At 39.5% G+C, this 15,745-nt stretch overlaps 1 protein-coding gene across 1 annotated transcript in view; it reads right to left on the bottom strand.

Annotated features, from left to right (window-relative positions):
- AKR1D1 (aldo-keto reductase family 1 member D1) overlaps positions 1-14,845 on the bottom strand; it is a 39,462-nt gene extending 24,617 nt beyond the window's left edge. The window contains exons 1-2 of the mRNA XM_054563883.1: positions 14,687-14,845; positions 965-1,132 (exon numbers count right to left, since the gene is read on the bottom strand). Of these exons, the coding sequence (XP_054419858.1) occupies positions 965-1,132; positions 14,687-14,779 (261 nt within the window). The 5' untranslated portion in view covers positions 14,780-14,845. The remainder of the gene's footprint in view (positions 1-964; positions 1,133-14,686) is intronic.
- Positions 14,846-15,745: the final 900 nt, after the last annotated feature.

Below are 15,745 nucleotides of genomic sequence, written 5' to 3'. Positions count from 1 at the left end.
CTGGGCAGGCCACGTTGGCAAAGGTAGTCAGGCTGTGAGGTCGAGTTTACTCTTGTACAGAAACGTGTGGCGAGCACCTATCTAAGCTTTAATGCTTTATTCTAATGAGAGACTGTGTAATAATACAATTTTTAGGAATCAGCATTGTAAAGTTTTAGTAAAGTGAAAAGCTGATATTTTGGGACAGTGACTCCATGTGGATCTTGGAATCATAACCCAAAAGCAGCTGGTAATTTGGGGAATAGCAAACGCCTGGAGAACCTGGAAGGAGCCTGAGTGGGGAACTAGGAGGAAGGGAGGTCTGGGGGCTGGGCCAAGTCAGAAGCAGTGTCTTTTTCTCTTTAGAACCCTCAGGAGAATTGTATTACATTCCTGGAGGGCTGCCTGTAGCTATACATTTAATATTCCCACTGGCTGTGAAGTGACCGCTAGTGGGTACAGGTTTTTTTGTTTTGTTTTGTTTTGTTTTGTTTTGTCTTTGAGCGATGAAAATATTCTGAAATTAGGTAGTGGTTATGGTTGTGCAGCTTTTGTGAATTTACTAAAAACCACTGATTTAAAATGGTGAACTTTATGGTACGTGAATTATAGCTCAATAAAGAAATGAGCGATCTGTGAACAAATTGGTAAACACGAAAGGAAAAGAAGGCTGCCTTTATTGAAAAAGCTTTGGCAAATGCTTCTGTAATAGGAATCATGGCCTCTTTTCCCTCCAGTCTCCAAATTTTTGCTTTGTGGACTTGGTTCTTTGCCTATGTTTTAAATCCTTGCCCGGGTATGAAGAAGGATCCTTGTGGTAGGCCTGCTTTAAGGGGCTGATTAGTCCCTAAGTTCTTGGCATGAGCAAGGAATTAAGCAGCTGGAAATTCACTGCTCTTGGTGAGTCCAACATCCTGTGGCAGAGAGAAGTGACGTCAGGGCCACCATTAATATGAGGAGACAGAGGGCAGAGGGACGCACTCACCTTCCCGCAGTAGAAAATATCCTCTCTCCGCACTTTGCCTTCTGCGATCTTCTCTCTGATGGCCTCCCCGACCTCGTGCTCATTCTTGTACACGTAGGCCCCGTCTATGTGCCGGTACCCGACGTCGATGGCTATCTTCACTGCTGTCGCACAGGCCCCCTTAGGGGTCTGAAATGACAAGGGGGTTGGGGTTTGGGAGAAAAGAAATGGGCCTTTCATTTAGTTTAATCGTTATTAATCAGGACAATTTGCTGTACATTGTTTGAGAGAGAACATGACAAACTCCCAGTTCTGTGCTGCTGCGATTGGAAGGTGACATCTGGAGGCTGGAGAAACTGGCCTCCCAAGGAGCACCCCGTCCGCAGGGGGAGACCCACTCATCCCAGGACCACCCTCAGTTTTGTCGCGTTGGAAGTGTGACTGGATCAATTTTACCAGTGATGGGAGATGTCATGGTATCTGTGCTGGAGAGGGCATGGGTTCATGGATGATTGCTCAATTATAAACCAAAGGTTTGGGTGAATATACTGAGATATCGCCACCGAATGGACGACTACCCAATAATAAAAAAGGAATGAACTATTGATACACAGAGTAACATGGATGAATATCAGATAATTACACAGAAGGAAAGAAACCAGACCGAAAAGAATAGATACTTTATGATTCCATTCCAATAAAATGCTAGAAAATGAAAACTAATCCAAAGCGACAGTCACAGATCGGTGGTTGCCGGGGGTGGGGCTTGCGGACATGGGACCACAAAGGAGCAGGAGGGGGCTTGGTGGTGGCTGGGCACATTCACCCTCCTGGATGCGGTGACAGCTTCATGGGGCCATACTTGTGTCAAACTCATTTGATTGTATACTTTAAATATGTGTAGTGTTTTTGTACATCAATTATATCTCAATAAAGCTGCGGGGGAAAAGATTGTTGAGGGCCACGCTATATTTTTCAAGATATGTTTTTTATCAAATTTGGTAGCCAAAACTTTGTTCATTTTAGTAACCTGCATGAAACATAAAGATGAGAATATCCTCTCCCCTGAACATTGACAGGAAGGAAAAAAAGACAAATTCTTAACATGAAGTATGAGTTATTCTTTTTCAGATTGCACATAAATTACTGTTCTTTAGTTATGATGACATTTTATTTAAATAACGTTGGTTAATAGCACTATGTAGATTTTAGGTGAACAATATTGTAATTTGGTATCTGTATACTCTATTGTGTGCTCACCACCAAAATTCTAGTTTCCTTTCATTATTATATACTTGACCCCCTTTACTCATTTTGCCCTTACCCCCAGCTACCTTCCCTTCTGGTAACCACCATTCTGTTGTCTGTATCTATGAGTCTGTTTTTGTTTTATTTTATTAGTTCATTACATTTTTGTTTTATGTTCCACATAAAGTGATTTTTGTCCTTTTCTGTCTGATCTATTTCACTTAGCATAATGCCCTCAAGATTCATCTATGTTGTCACAAATGGCAATATTTCATCTTTTTTATGGCTGAGTAATATTTTGTTTTATATGTACATCTACCTATATATTACATATACATATGTATATATAAATACATATATAAAATCTTTTATATATGTATGTAATATATGTATGCATATATGTGTGTATATACATACACATATACAATCTTTTTTATAGCTGAGTAATATTTTGTTATATGTATAACATATATACATATGTATGTATATACACACACATAAAATCATCTTTATCCATTTCTCTGTTGATAGTACTTAGTTTTTTTCCATATCTTGGAATTGTAAATAATATTGCAATTAACATACTGCAATTAACATAATATCTATTGTAAATAATGCTGCAATTAACATAGGGATACATATATCTTTTTAAATTAGTGTTTTCATATTTTCTGGATAAATACCCAAAAGAGGAATTGCTGGATCATATGGTAGTTATATTCTTAATTTTTCAAAGAACCTTCCTATTGTTTCCATAGTGGTTGCCCCAATTTACAATCCTTCCAACAGTGTATAAGGGTTCCCTTTTCTTCACATCCTCTTCAATACTGTCTTTTGGATGAAAGCTGTTGTAACAGTGATGAGCTGGTATCACATTGTGATTTTGATTTTCTTTTCCCTAAAAATTAGTGATGATAAACATTTTTTTAATATGCCTGTTGGCCATCTTTATGTTTTCCTTAGAAAAATGTTCAGATCTTTGCCAATTTTTAATTAGGTTTTTTGGTTTCATTTTTTTTTTTGTAGAGTTGTATGAGTTCCATATATATACACACCCTTTATTGAACATATCATTTACAAATATCTTCTCCCATTCACTTGGTTGCTTTTTTGTTGTTGATGGTTTCCTTTGCTGTGCAGAAGCTCTTTAGTTTGATTAGTCCCATTTGTTTATTTTTTCTCTTGTTTCCTTGTTGTTGGAGTCAAATTCACAAAAAATACCACCAAGATCAATGTTCAGAAGCATAGTGTCTATGTTTTCTTTTAAGTATTTTACTGTTTTGGGTCTTACACTCAACTCTTTAATCCATTTTGAGTTAATTTTTGTTTATAATAGAAGATAAGTTGTCTAGTTTAATTCTTTTGCATGTGGCTCTCCAGTTTTCCCACCACCATTTATTGAAGAGATTTTTCTTTCTCTATTGTATGCTCTTGGCTCTTATTCATACATTAGTTACCCGTATATGTATGGATTTATTTCTGAGCTCTTAGTTCTGATCCCTTGGTCTGTTCATCTGTTTGTCTGCCAATACTATACTGTTTTGATCACTATTGCTTTGTAGGATAGTTTAAAACCAGTAAGTGTGATACCTTTGGCCTTGTTCTTTTTTTCTTAGAATTGCTTTGGATATACAGGGTCTTTTGTTGTTCCATACAAACCTTAGGATTTGTTGTTGTTGTTGTTGTTATATTTCCATGAAAAACACCATTGGTATTTTGATAAGGATTGCATTGACTAATGGCTTTGGGAAATATGGGCATTTTAATGATGCTAATTCTTCCTATCCATGAGTACAGTATGTGGTCTATTTATTTGTGTTTTCTTCAGTGTCTTATAATTTTCCAAGTACAGCTCTTTTACCTACTTGGTTAAATTTATTCTGAGGCATTTTATTTATTTATTTATTTTTGAGCCAATTGGAAATGGGATTTTTTTTAGTTTCCCTTTCTGGTAGTTCACTATTGGTGTATGAAAATACAACTGGTTTTGGAATATTTATTTTGTATTCTGCTACTTTACTGAATTCATTTATCTGTCCTAGTAGTTTTTGGTGGGATGTTTAGGGTTCTCTATATACAGTATCATGTCATCTGCAAATAACAACAGCTTGGCAGGTGGAGTCCACGGGGAATCAGGAGGGTGAGAAAGAGGACATCTCTGGGCTGATGCTCTGTGTGTGGGGGGCGGGCATTGCCAGTCGGACTAGTGGGTAAAATGGCCCTCTCCCCAGAGGCACACAGCTCAGTCTCTTTCAGTGTGTCTCTGACACCCCCCGAGTCTACATGAACCTCCTGGAGAGCCTTATAAGAAAAACTGCAGCAGGCCCAGGCTGCCTGCAGCTAGCTAATTTTTTCACAAGGTAGGAGCTTGCCAAGGCTGGGCCATAGGGAGTCAGGAGGATGGGGCTAGAGTAGCTCTCCAGGCTGATGCCCTACGGAGGGGAGTGCAGAATATAGACGGTGTCTGTGGGAGGCCTGGGAAAGGGACTCAGCTCAGGGGCAATGGCAGCTGTCCCTCTAGCCCTTTCCCTGAAGCCACACAACCCAATCTCTCCCTTTATGACTCCATTGTGTTCTAGCTGCCCTCCCTCCATTGGATCCTGGGGGAATATTAGTGAATGCAGTTTTATGTGTTGGTACTTTCAGAGGATGCTTGGGTTTCCAGCAGCCTCCTGGCTGTCCCTGGCAGATGGATTCCCCACTGACTTTTACAGACAGATGGTATATGGGCTTCTCTTCCTGGCACTGGTGCTCCTGGCTCAAAGCCTGGAGTGGGGTTGAGCCCTTCTCTTCTCGGGGGTGGGGGGATCCTTTGCAGCTGAAATATCCCTCTGTATTCTCAACCATAGCACATGTTAGTGCAGGGCCAGCCATTTTCACATCTCCACCCTTCCTTCCAGCCTCCACGGGGTGCTGTACATCCTTAGTGATCAAAGTTCTGTTCAACCAGTCTTCAGTTGGGTATTCAGATTGATTGTACTATAATTAAGTTGTAATTCCAGTTTGGTTCTGGGAGGAAGTGAGTGTGGTTTCCTCCTGCTCTGCCGCCATCTTGGATTTCCCATAGCATTCTTTTATAATCATTTGTATTTCTGTGGCATCCCTAATAACTTCTCATTCACCTCCGATTTTGTCTCTTTTTTCCTCAATGACTTTAGCCAAAGTTTTATAATTTTTTATCTTTTGAAAGGACCAATACAAAACTTATTTTCTATTGTCGTTTTATTTTCCATTTCTTTTATTTCTGCTTATATTTTTATTAGTTTCATCCTTCTAATAACTTTGGGCTTCATTTGCTCTTTTTCTAGTTCCTTAAGGTGTAATGTTGATTGTTTATTTGAGGTTTTTCTTGTTTCTTGAGGTAGGCCTGTATTATTATAAATTTCTCTTTTAGCATCCCTTTTGCTGCATCTCAAAGATTTTGGTATGTTATATTTTTATTTTCATTTATCTCTATGCATCATTTGATTTTTTTTTTTTTTTTGGGTGATGACCAGACATCACCAGGGGATAGTGGAGGATGAGTGGGGAGCCTGATTAGACATCATTGGTGACCAGACATGGAAGATGGGGCGGGGGTGGGGGGGTGTTGCTAAGCTGACTTGGCAGGATTTTGCTCAAACTGGCCAATGCAGAGATGAGGATAGAAGTCCATGCTGGAAGAGTTCAGGGGAGCATGATTAAGGTTGGATCAGTGAAAGAATTTCTGTCAAGGAAGAGGGTGGTCTCACAATCTCTACCTACAAGGACCAGAGAGACTAATCATAATACCCTCTTGGTCTATCCATGCTGTGGCCAGTTGTAAGATTTCATTCTTTTTTATTGCTGAGTAATATTACATTGTGTATATGTAACATATCTTCTTTATCCAGTCATCTATTGATGGACACTTAGGTTGATTCCATGTGTTGGCTATTGTAAATAATGCTGCAATGAACATAGGAATACATGTATCTTTTTGAGTGAATGTTTTGGATTTCTTCAGCCAAGTATTTGGAAATGGGATTGCTGGGTCACAGGTAGTTCTATTTTTAATATTTTGAGGAACCTCCAAACTTTTCCACAGTGGCTGCACAATTTGCATTCCCACTAACAAAGCACCCTTTTCTCCACATCTTTGCTAACACTTGTTGTTTGTTGCTTTACTGATGATAGCCATTCTGGCAGATGTGAGGTGGTATCTCATTGTGGTTTTAATTTGCATTTCCTGAAGGACTAGTGACATTGAGCATCCTTTCATGTGTCTATTGGCCAACTGTACTTTGAAACATACTCTTATATATTTAAATGCCATCAGAGAGCATGACAGCAGAGCGTATAGGCCCTGTGTATCTCCCCTTAAATTTACAGCTAATCAGGCATCTGTAATGCAACAAAGGTTCCTCTGTTCCTACACACTAGCGAGCTTGAGAGAGCCATACCTTGGTACGTTTGAGGGAGGTTCTATTGGAATACACAGGGGAGGCAAGATGAGGGAGAAAACAGGGTTGGTGCCTGAAGGTGCAGTTTCATAGCCACCATGGCTGGCCTGTGGCCCCAGCGAATGGGTCAGTGGTGGAGGAGTCAGGGTGCAGCACCCCCATGATGGCCCAGTGGAGGGGAAGAGAGAGAGAGAGAAACAGCATTGGCACCTGAGAACCTGCTCCCTCCCCCGTATTGTCGTGGGGCCTGATAGCAGAAGCAAAGGTGTATCTCTGGCCTCCCTGCTATTGCATTATGGCACCAGCAGGGGGCGGGGGGACCCGGTAGCAGCACACTGGGCCCAGAAATTCAGTTCTCCCCTCGCCCACCATATCCTCACACCACTGAGATCCAGGGGCCCCCAAATCAGCGGGAACATACCACCTAGTCACATAAGCGGCAACTCCCACGACCACAGTAACAACCCCTACCTGGAGGGGCGAGTAGCATAGGTAAGAGAAAATGGAAGTTTGCACTATGAGACCATCCACTGGAAAGTAAAGCAAAGACCTCTAATTACCAACGTGCTGAATTGTTAACATCAAAATGGTGCCAAATAGAGCAGACCATACGGAAGAGAGGATTAGTGAGGTTGAAGATAGAAATCTAGAAATGATTCCGATGGAAGAGGAGAGAAAACTGAGATTTTTTAAAAATAAAGAAACTCTACAAGAACTTTCTGACTCTATGAGAAAGGGTAATATAAGGATAATGAGTATCCCAGAAGGAGAAGAAAAGGAGAAGGGAAGAGAGAGTCTGTTCGAAGGAATAATTGATGAGAATTTCCAAAACCTACAGGAGGAACTGGACATTCAAGTATAAGAAGCAAATGGAACCCCTAATTACCTCAAGTCAAAAGACCATCCACCAGTAATATATACAAAGTTATCTTTTAGATATGAAGAAGAAATAAAGGCTTTCCCAGACAAAGAACAGCTGAGGGAATTTACTACAAGACCTGCATTATAAGAAATGTTGAAAGGAGCACTTCTACCTGAAACTAAAAGACAAAGGTACACAAAACTGTGGTAAGGTGACAGACACAGAGAAGAAGAAAACTGCAACTCTCTTTAACAATAAGGTGTTTAACAATTGTAACATAAAGGTTGAAGGGAAAAAGCATTAGAAATATACCTACCGTAATTTGGTAATGAACACACAACATAAAAAAGGGATAATTTGTGAAAATAAAAGGAGAGGAGTAAAAGGATGTAACTTGTATAGTCAAATGAAAATGAGATGCTATCAGAAGAAAAAAGACTGTTTTTATCTATGAGACAATATATACAAACCTCATGGTAACCACAGAACAAAAATCCAGAGCTGAGACACAAAACATGAAATAAGGGGAACCAGAGAGAAACATCATAGAAAACCACCGAACTAAAACAGTAGACAGGAAAACAAGGGAAAAGAAATAATGGAGATACAGAGCAATCAGGAAACAAAATATATAATGGCAGTTACCAGTAAGTCCTCATATATCGATAATCACCCTACATGTAAATAGACTGAATTTACTATTCAAAAGGCACATAGTAGTAAATAGATTAGAAAACGAGACTATAGGAGACCAATTTCAGCTCCAAAGACGAACATAGGTTTAAAGGGAAGGGGTGAAAGCTAATTCTCTAAGCAAATGGTTCCCAGAGAAAACTGGGTGCAGACATACTGATATCAGACAAAATAGATTTCAATACAAAGAAAGTAACAAAAGACAAAAATGGACATTTTAAATAATAAAGGGGACAACCCATCAAGAATACATACACTTATTAATATACATGCACCCAATGTAGGAGCACCAAAATATATAAGGAAATTATTAACAGATCCAAAGGGAGAAATGAATAATAACATAATAAATAATAGTAGGAGACTATAGCACCCCACTTACATCAATGGATTGATCATCTAGACAGAAAGTAAACAAAAAAAAAATCAGCGTTAAATCAACATTAGATAAGATGAACTTAATAGACATTTATTGGCAAGAATCTCGTTGGGTTGCTGTAGCCAGAATCCCCCCTTACCCTGATGTTTTCTCTTAATAATTTTCTATCCACTGACCCCCATCCTGCTGCTTGGTTAGAGATTCCACTTGCCTTTACTGTGTTCAAAGTTGAGCCCAATCTCTCCTACTGCAAAATTCCATCACAGTAGTCCTTGTATCCATCAAAGCAGTCCCTCTCCTTGAATAAAGCCCTCCTTACTATGATTTAACAAGTGTCACTGAGTAATTACTTTTGTTTAACATCCCGTCCCAAGTATAAAAAAAGTACTTGACATAAGAACAAGACTTTGCCTTCTCTAGGTAAAACAATGTTTCCTGGGTTGAGAGGAAGAGAGAGATTAGGTAGACATTGAGGAGAAAGCAAGGAACATTTAAAAGATAGCATAGTTTTGCTCTGGCTGGTGTGGCTGAGTGGATTAAGTGTCAGCCTGTGAAACAAAAGGTCACCCGTTCAATTCCCAGTCAGGGCACAGGCCTGGGTTGTGGGCTCAGACCCTGGTTGGGACTTGTCCAAGAGGCAACTGGTCAATGTTTCTCTCACACATTGATGTTTCTCTTCCTCTCTTTCTCCCTCTGTTCCCCTTTCTCTAAAAAGAAATAAATAAAATCTTACGAGATGGCATAGTTCTGAGGAGGGGCTCTGAGCCTTGTGCCCTCTGCCTCCTCAGACCCAGGGACAGAATGGGCCTGATGAAGCAGGCTCTTTTGGTGCTCATTATGGGCTTGGTCCTCACCTCACCTTTGCCCCACATGCAAAACTGTGGGCTCACTCTCCAGGTTGTGAAAACTATTTGCAGTTACAGAAATCTCAACCAGGGCCACCCAAGAAGAAATATTGGATCAATTATGACCCTCATTCACCTTCCTAGGCCACTTCCTCCCCACAGCTTGACAACTACCCTGTTTTCATTGTTGCTTTCATCTTTGAACAAGTGTTCTCTCTGCTAGAGAGCTTCAGCTTTGCCTTATACTGTGGTTCTATGTGTATTTGTTTTTACTGCTGCAGTCATCTACTTACAGATTTTAGGTTCCTTGTTTCTAGCCCATTGTTTTGATTCCTGTACTGTGCACAAAAATGCCTCACATGTGGTAGGCACACAATAAATATTTATTGAACTGAATTATCGTCCATTTTCCAAAATAGTTGCCATTGATCCTGGATTTGTGTCGTTTGCATACCTGGTAATATTCTTGAGTTTTACTTGAAGTTTTGGATTAATATTAGCTATAAGTTCTATGAGCTGATAGTCATACAAAGTGAATTAATTTCTATCAAAGCAAAAAAAAAAAGAAATGAACAAGACTCAAGGCTCTCACCTATTGGACTTACCCAGATAGAACTACGAGGAGAGCAATAGAAATAATGGAGAGGTGTTGGGAGGCTATTATAGACTCTTTCATCCCTGTATGAAAGCATTCTGGGAGGATTTCATAGATAAAGTCACATAGATAATTTGTGCACTTGAATTTTTTCATTAGTGATCTTTAGGTGAAGTAATACAGAGTGCTTGGTGTTACTAAACATTGGTTCATCTCAAATTCCCCAAATTCAGAGGCATGAAACACCTTGACAAGAAAGTTGGTCTTATTGAGAGAGGGGAAAAAAAGCTTTGTCAGTCAGGAGAAGGTGGGTTGGTCAGCCTCACATGGCTCCATAGAACTGTTTTTCCAAGCTGCTTCACTGCCGTTCCTATCTCCGTGTGTTCCAGGGGGATCTAGACCAGGCAGAAACTGGAGGAGACAGTGCGAGTCTTCCTTATTTTAGCCTCCCATCTCTGCTCCAACCCCGCCCCCCACTGAAGACATGCCGAAATCTTCACTAGGTGCCCTACTGCTCTCTAACTTCTGTATCACAACTGAACAGGATTCCAGGAAAAACATTGACTGGATTCACTATGTACACAAAACACGAATGAGTTCTAGTTAACGAGTTACCTCAACTTGACATTCACCTTGTATCACTTGTAGAGTGAAAGGTTTTGCAGAAACTCTCTGACTTCTTAAGTGGAGGAGACTAAATGTGACATCAGGCTCCACCTCCAGGAATAAGACTGATTCTGAAGTTAAATCTCAGTGAGTACTTTTATTTCAGGGTGACCTACGTGGGGACAGGTGGTTCTAAGCCTCTGTCACATCAGCCCTGGGTAGATAGTAAAGGAGTTTTCGGTTGTTCAGCTTAGAACAGAAAGCCAGAAGTCTGCTCTGTCCGAAAAACTTCCTTCTGTCCACTCCCATCAGTCCCCTTTCTCTGTACCCCACATCTATCGGATACATGTGTATTTTCTTCGCATTAGGGTTTCTGATTTTGCGTGCCTATCATGAACCTTATGTATTATTTTATAGCTGATAATATTCTGATCACAAATGTGGTTTGTGGCACACATGAGCAGTCCCAGCAGCGTTCCTCCCATGCCATGTTCTTTCACTGCTGTATGTCACATCTCGTGTGAGCTAAGTTACAGCTCTTTTTGGGAAATGGCACGTGACTGCTTTTGAATGTGTCTAACCCATAGCATTTATATATCCTAGGATACACGTTTCAGGGCATATGTTCCTAGATATTTTCATTTACAGAAATACACACAGAAAGTCACAGTTAGAAATATGCAGCTTCATTAATAGAAGATATATTCATAACAGGCAATATAGCATAGGGATTAATGCATAAGATCTGAGCCCAAACTACATTGGTTAAAATCCCTGCTCTGTTTCTTAACATTATAAGTTTGAGGGAATTTATTTAACCTCTGTTTTCTCATCTATAAAGTTGGGTTAAATGGTATTTCTTTCAAAATATTGTGAGAATTAAATTAGAAAATGCATGTAATGTGACACACTTAAAAGAGTTCATGGCACATGGTTAAATGTCCAAAAAAAATTTAGCTATTATTTTTATGTCCATTCCCACCTCCATGCCCTCTGATGCTGATATACATATGCATCCCCTTTCAGAAACTCATTCACTAATTGGACAAGCATTAGCTGAACACGCATTACCTCCTAGACACTGTGCTGGGAATAGAGAGCTAAATAAGACATAGTCTCTTTCCTAGTGAATTTCACAGTCCTGTGGGGAAGATTGCAGAGAAACAATAATTACAATATAATACGAGAAATGCTACAATAGAGGTGAGCATAAGAAGCTATGTGTACCCTCAGGAAGGGCAAATTGTGGTGACTGGGACACAGGATTCTAAGGAGAGATATTCTTGAGTTGAGTCTCGAAGGTTTAATAGAAGTCAGCCAAGTGAACAAATCAAGAGAAAGGGGGTTCCAGGTAGAAGGCAGCATGTTCAAAGGCACGGAGGTGGGAGTGATGTTTGAAGAACTTAGGTTGTTATGTTTTCCACATCCGGAGAGGTTGGAAGAGTGGTGGTAGATGCTGCTGGGTGGGCGGGTCTTGACGGAACCATAAAGGCCCAGTGTGCAAGGTAAGGGGTGTGGACTCTACACTATAATTGACAGGGAGCCATTGAAATGATTAAACAGGAGTGCCATGATCAGATGTGGCCCTGAGGAAGCTCGTAATAGCGGACTTTGGATCATTAGTTGGAAGGGAACAAAATTGGAAGGATAGCCCAAAGATAAATTAAGAGCCTAAACTAAGGCAGTGACAATGGATAAATAGCAGGTTGTGAAATGGGGAGATGTTTCTGAGAAAAGTTCAACAGTGTTTTAGCAATCATTAGCACACAACAAAGAGAAGGGGAGAGGTGAGGACGGGGGCACAATGGGGAAATACACTTAGATTTCTAGCTTGCATGGCTGGGGGTGGTGCTATTTGCCAGGAGGAGGAGTATGTTGGGGGGAAGGATAGATGATGAGTATATTTTGTCATGTTGATTTAGAGGTGTCTGTGGAAGATGGCGTGCACATTCAATCGTACAGCAGAATTATCCAAGGAGCGTGTTAAATGCAGATTCTTAGGCTTTTTCTCTAGAAATCCAGATTCTGTAGACCTGAGGTAAGGCCAAAGGATCTGTATTTTTAAAAAAAGGTCCCAGGTGGTTCTGATGTAGCTAGTCCACAGTTGTATAAGGAAATATAACAAAGAGAGTAGGAAATACAGATTTAGGAGCCTCTGCCTACATGTGCTTGCAGCTGCGATTATGAATGAGGTCATACAAAGACCATGGACAACGTAAGAAAAGGAAGGGGCCAATGACCCAGACTCTTATCATTGTTCCAACAGCTATTTTCCTTTGTGTTACCAAAACAATGGCGACTAAAGTGGAATGTGAGATTGTGACAGAAGTGTTAACTGCTCATGGTATCTGTAGTTTAGTTTTCTTCCTCTCTCTTCCATTCTCCATGCCACCCCAGAATTATCTTTCAAAAACACTGATCTGATGATGCTATCCCTCGGTTCCTAAACTTTAAATAGTTTCTCCTTTTCTATAATCCAGTCTCGACTTGCATTTCCAGATCCTTCTGCCAGTACCTCCACCACTAATTATGTGCGTCAGCCACTGTAGACTTGGCCTTTCCGGGACTTATCATATATCTTGTGCCTCTATACTTTCCCTTCTACCTAAAATGTCCTGCCTCAGCTCTGATTCTCTGCCTGACAAGCTCATTCGTAGCTTTACAGAGTTCATTCTTTCATGATCACTCAAATTTCAGTAGCATTCCTACCCATACCACTGATTTTTTTTAGTAATCAGCATGAAGTATTGAATTATAATGGGAACAGCAGAAAGATTTAAGTGGAAACTTTGTCATGTTTCAATGGAAACCCACTTCATTCTCAATGGTTAAATTTAACTATTTCCTGACCTAGTGATTCCACATTTGGGAATATATCAGAAGAAACACACAATACTAGTTCAAAAGAATATAAGCATCCCTATATTTATTGCAGCATTATTTATAATAGCCAAGATACGGAAGCAACCCAAGTGCTCATCAATAGACATGTGGATAAAAAAGCTGTGGTACATATATACAATGGACTATTACTGGCCAGAAAAAAAAGAAAAAGAAGAAATCTTACCATTTGCTATGGCATGGATGGACCTAGAAGAGCAATTTTCAACTGATGTGCCATAGGATTTTTTAGAACATACAGTACCTGACCATTTTATAAGGGGCACTGACCTCTTTTCCCTTGGATTGTCAAATAAAAACAATGACAACAGCCAATATAACAATAGCTGTCCAGTGTGAATGGATCAAATTATACCTATTATTTTTTCCCTCAGATTGGCAAAAAATACATTTTTCGGTGTTCACAGAACTTTAGTAATTAGTTTATGCGTGCCATGAAATGAAAAAGGTTGCAAATCACTTATCTAGAAGGTATGTATGCTAAGTGGAATAAGTCAGACAGAGAAAGGCAAACACCTAATGATTTCACTTATATTTAAAATCTAAAGGACAAAATAAATGAGCAAACAAAACAGAAGCCGACTCATAGACATAGAGATCAAACTGAGGTTGACAGTTGGGAGGGGGTGGGTTGCTGGGTAAAAAAAGGGACGGGATTACAAAATACAAATCGGTGTTTTCTGGGAGATGCTGTCTGCATTTGTAGGACAGTATTTACTCTCATCTTCATTTTTCAGAAGTTTGGTATTAAAAAGTGTATCTCTTCTATCAGATTTTTTATTCCCTAAGTAGCAGAGACTGTTCTCTTCATAGATGAAGCTTCTGGATCTTAGTGCTTCATACATAGCAAGCTTTCACTGTATGTTTGTTAGATTGAACTAAAAATCCTCAAATATGAACTTAAACAAATCACAGGCTATAAACTCTGTAATTTCATCAAATAATAAACATCCAGCTGAATTTTAGTAAAGGAAGCAAAAAAGTCCCATCCTCTAATCCAAGATCATTTAAAATCACAAATTGATTTAGTTTAATGGTTGGTTCAATACTCGTTCAGCCAAACATTAGCCTTGGGAGGTTGCTTTCATTATTACAAAAAAGAAATCAATGAGATCCATTCAAAATGAATTGCAGATTATGCTTTAGGAAAATTTCGTATAAGAAGCAGCAAATAGAAAGAGAGAGGAACTTACCAGCTTAGGATCTGAGTAGGTACCCAGCCCAATGATAGGAATGCTGTTTCCATCATTTAGGGGTATGCGGTGATTTGTAGCACTGAGATACATCTCTGTGAGAGAGCCTAGGACTTCAGATTTCTGAAATTTTGAACAAGTGTCCTAAGATCTATTAGATCAAAGAAACGGGGTCCAGAGGGAGGAGCAGTGGGACGCAAGAGAGATTGACAGATCTATTGCTCAACTTGTTTTCTTCTATGTTGCCCTGGAAATCCTAACTGAGATTGTTTTTTGAACTTTATCAGAGATGTATAAATAACTCATTGAGAGTTTATGCTTACTCCTCTTCTGAGAAAAGATGGAAAAAAACAAAAGGAAACAAATCTAGCTGGGTTCTATCAGGGAGGATGCTCTTGTTGCCAAGTAACAAGTCTATCTCAAACTCATTAAATTAAATTTATAATTTAAATTATAAATGCAATTTATTGGTTCATATGTCTGAAAACTTCAACATTAGGGCTAGCTTAAGGTGAAACTAGAGTAGTTTCCCAGGACTTCCCTGGAGATTCTGATGCAGAGGACAGGGAAGAGGCCTGGGATGTTTATCACCGAATTAAATTTGGGAGACACTGGACTAGATGAAAAAATGACATGGCCAGGAACCTATTCCTTACTTTTTATTTCTTCTCTTTACCTCCTGGCTCTCTCAGCCAACTCTCCCCTTATCATCAAAAGATAGTAATCTTTTCTTGAGGTGGCTCTGTTCTAGGTTGAAGCTGAACAAAAAGGAGTGCTTCCTCCATAGCTCAACAATAACCCAGGAAGGGAGTCTTTGTTTAAATTATTCATAGTGGTCAAAGGAAATAAAAGACTGATTTGACTGACTTCAGGAATTAGAAGCCATTTCTAAATGTGGAGTCGGAGTTAATCCCTCCTGGGAAGATTCCAGATATTGTTAAGAAAAAGAAAAGAAGTAATAATTAGGGAAACAATTAAAAATTGTTTACTATAGTTCTCCTCTAAAACAGCAGTTTTCAACCTTTCTATCTCATGCCACACATAAACTAATTATTAAAA

The sequence above is a fragment of the Pteronotus mesoamericanus genome, unplaced genomic scaffold, assembly GCF_021234165.1.
Source record: "Pteronotus mesoamericanus isolate MK-2021 breed Mesoamerican mustached bat unplaced genomic scaffold, CSHL_Meso_final scaffold_85, whole genome shotgun sequence".
Classification (NCBI taxonomy): Eukaryota; Metazoa; Chordata; class Mammalia; order Chiroptera; family Mormoopidae; genus Pteronotus; species Pteronotus mesoamericanus.
This window is presented reverse-complemented; position numbering and strand designations above follow the sequence as displayed.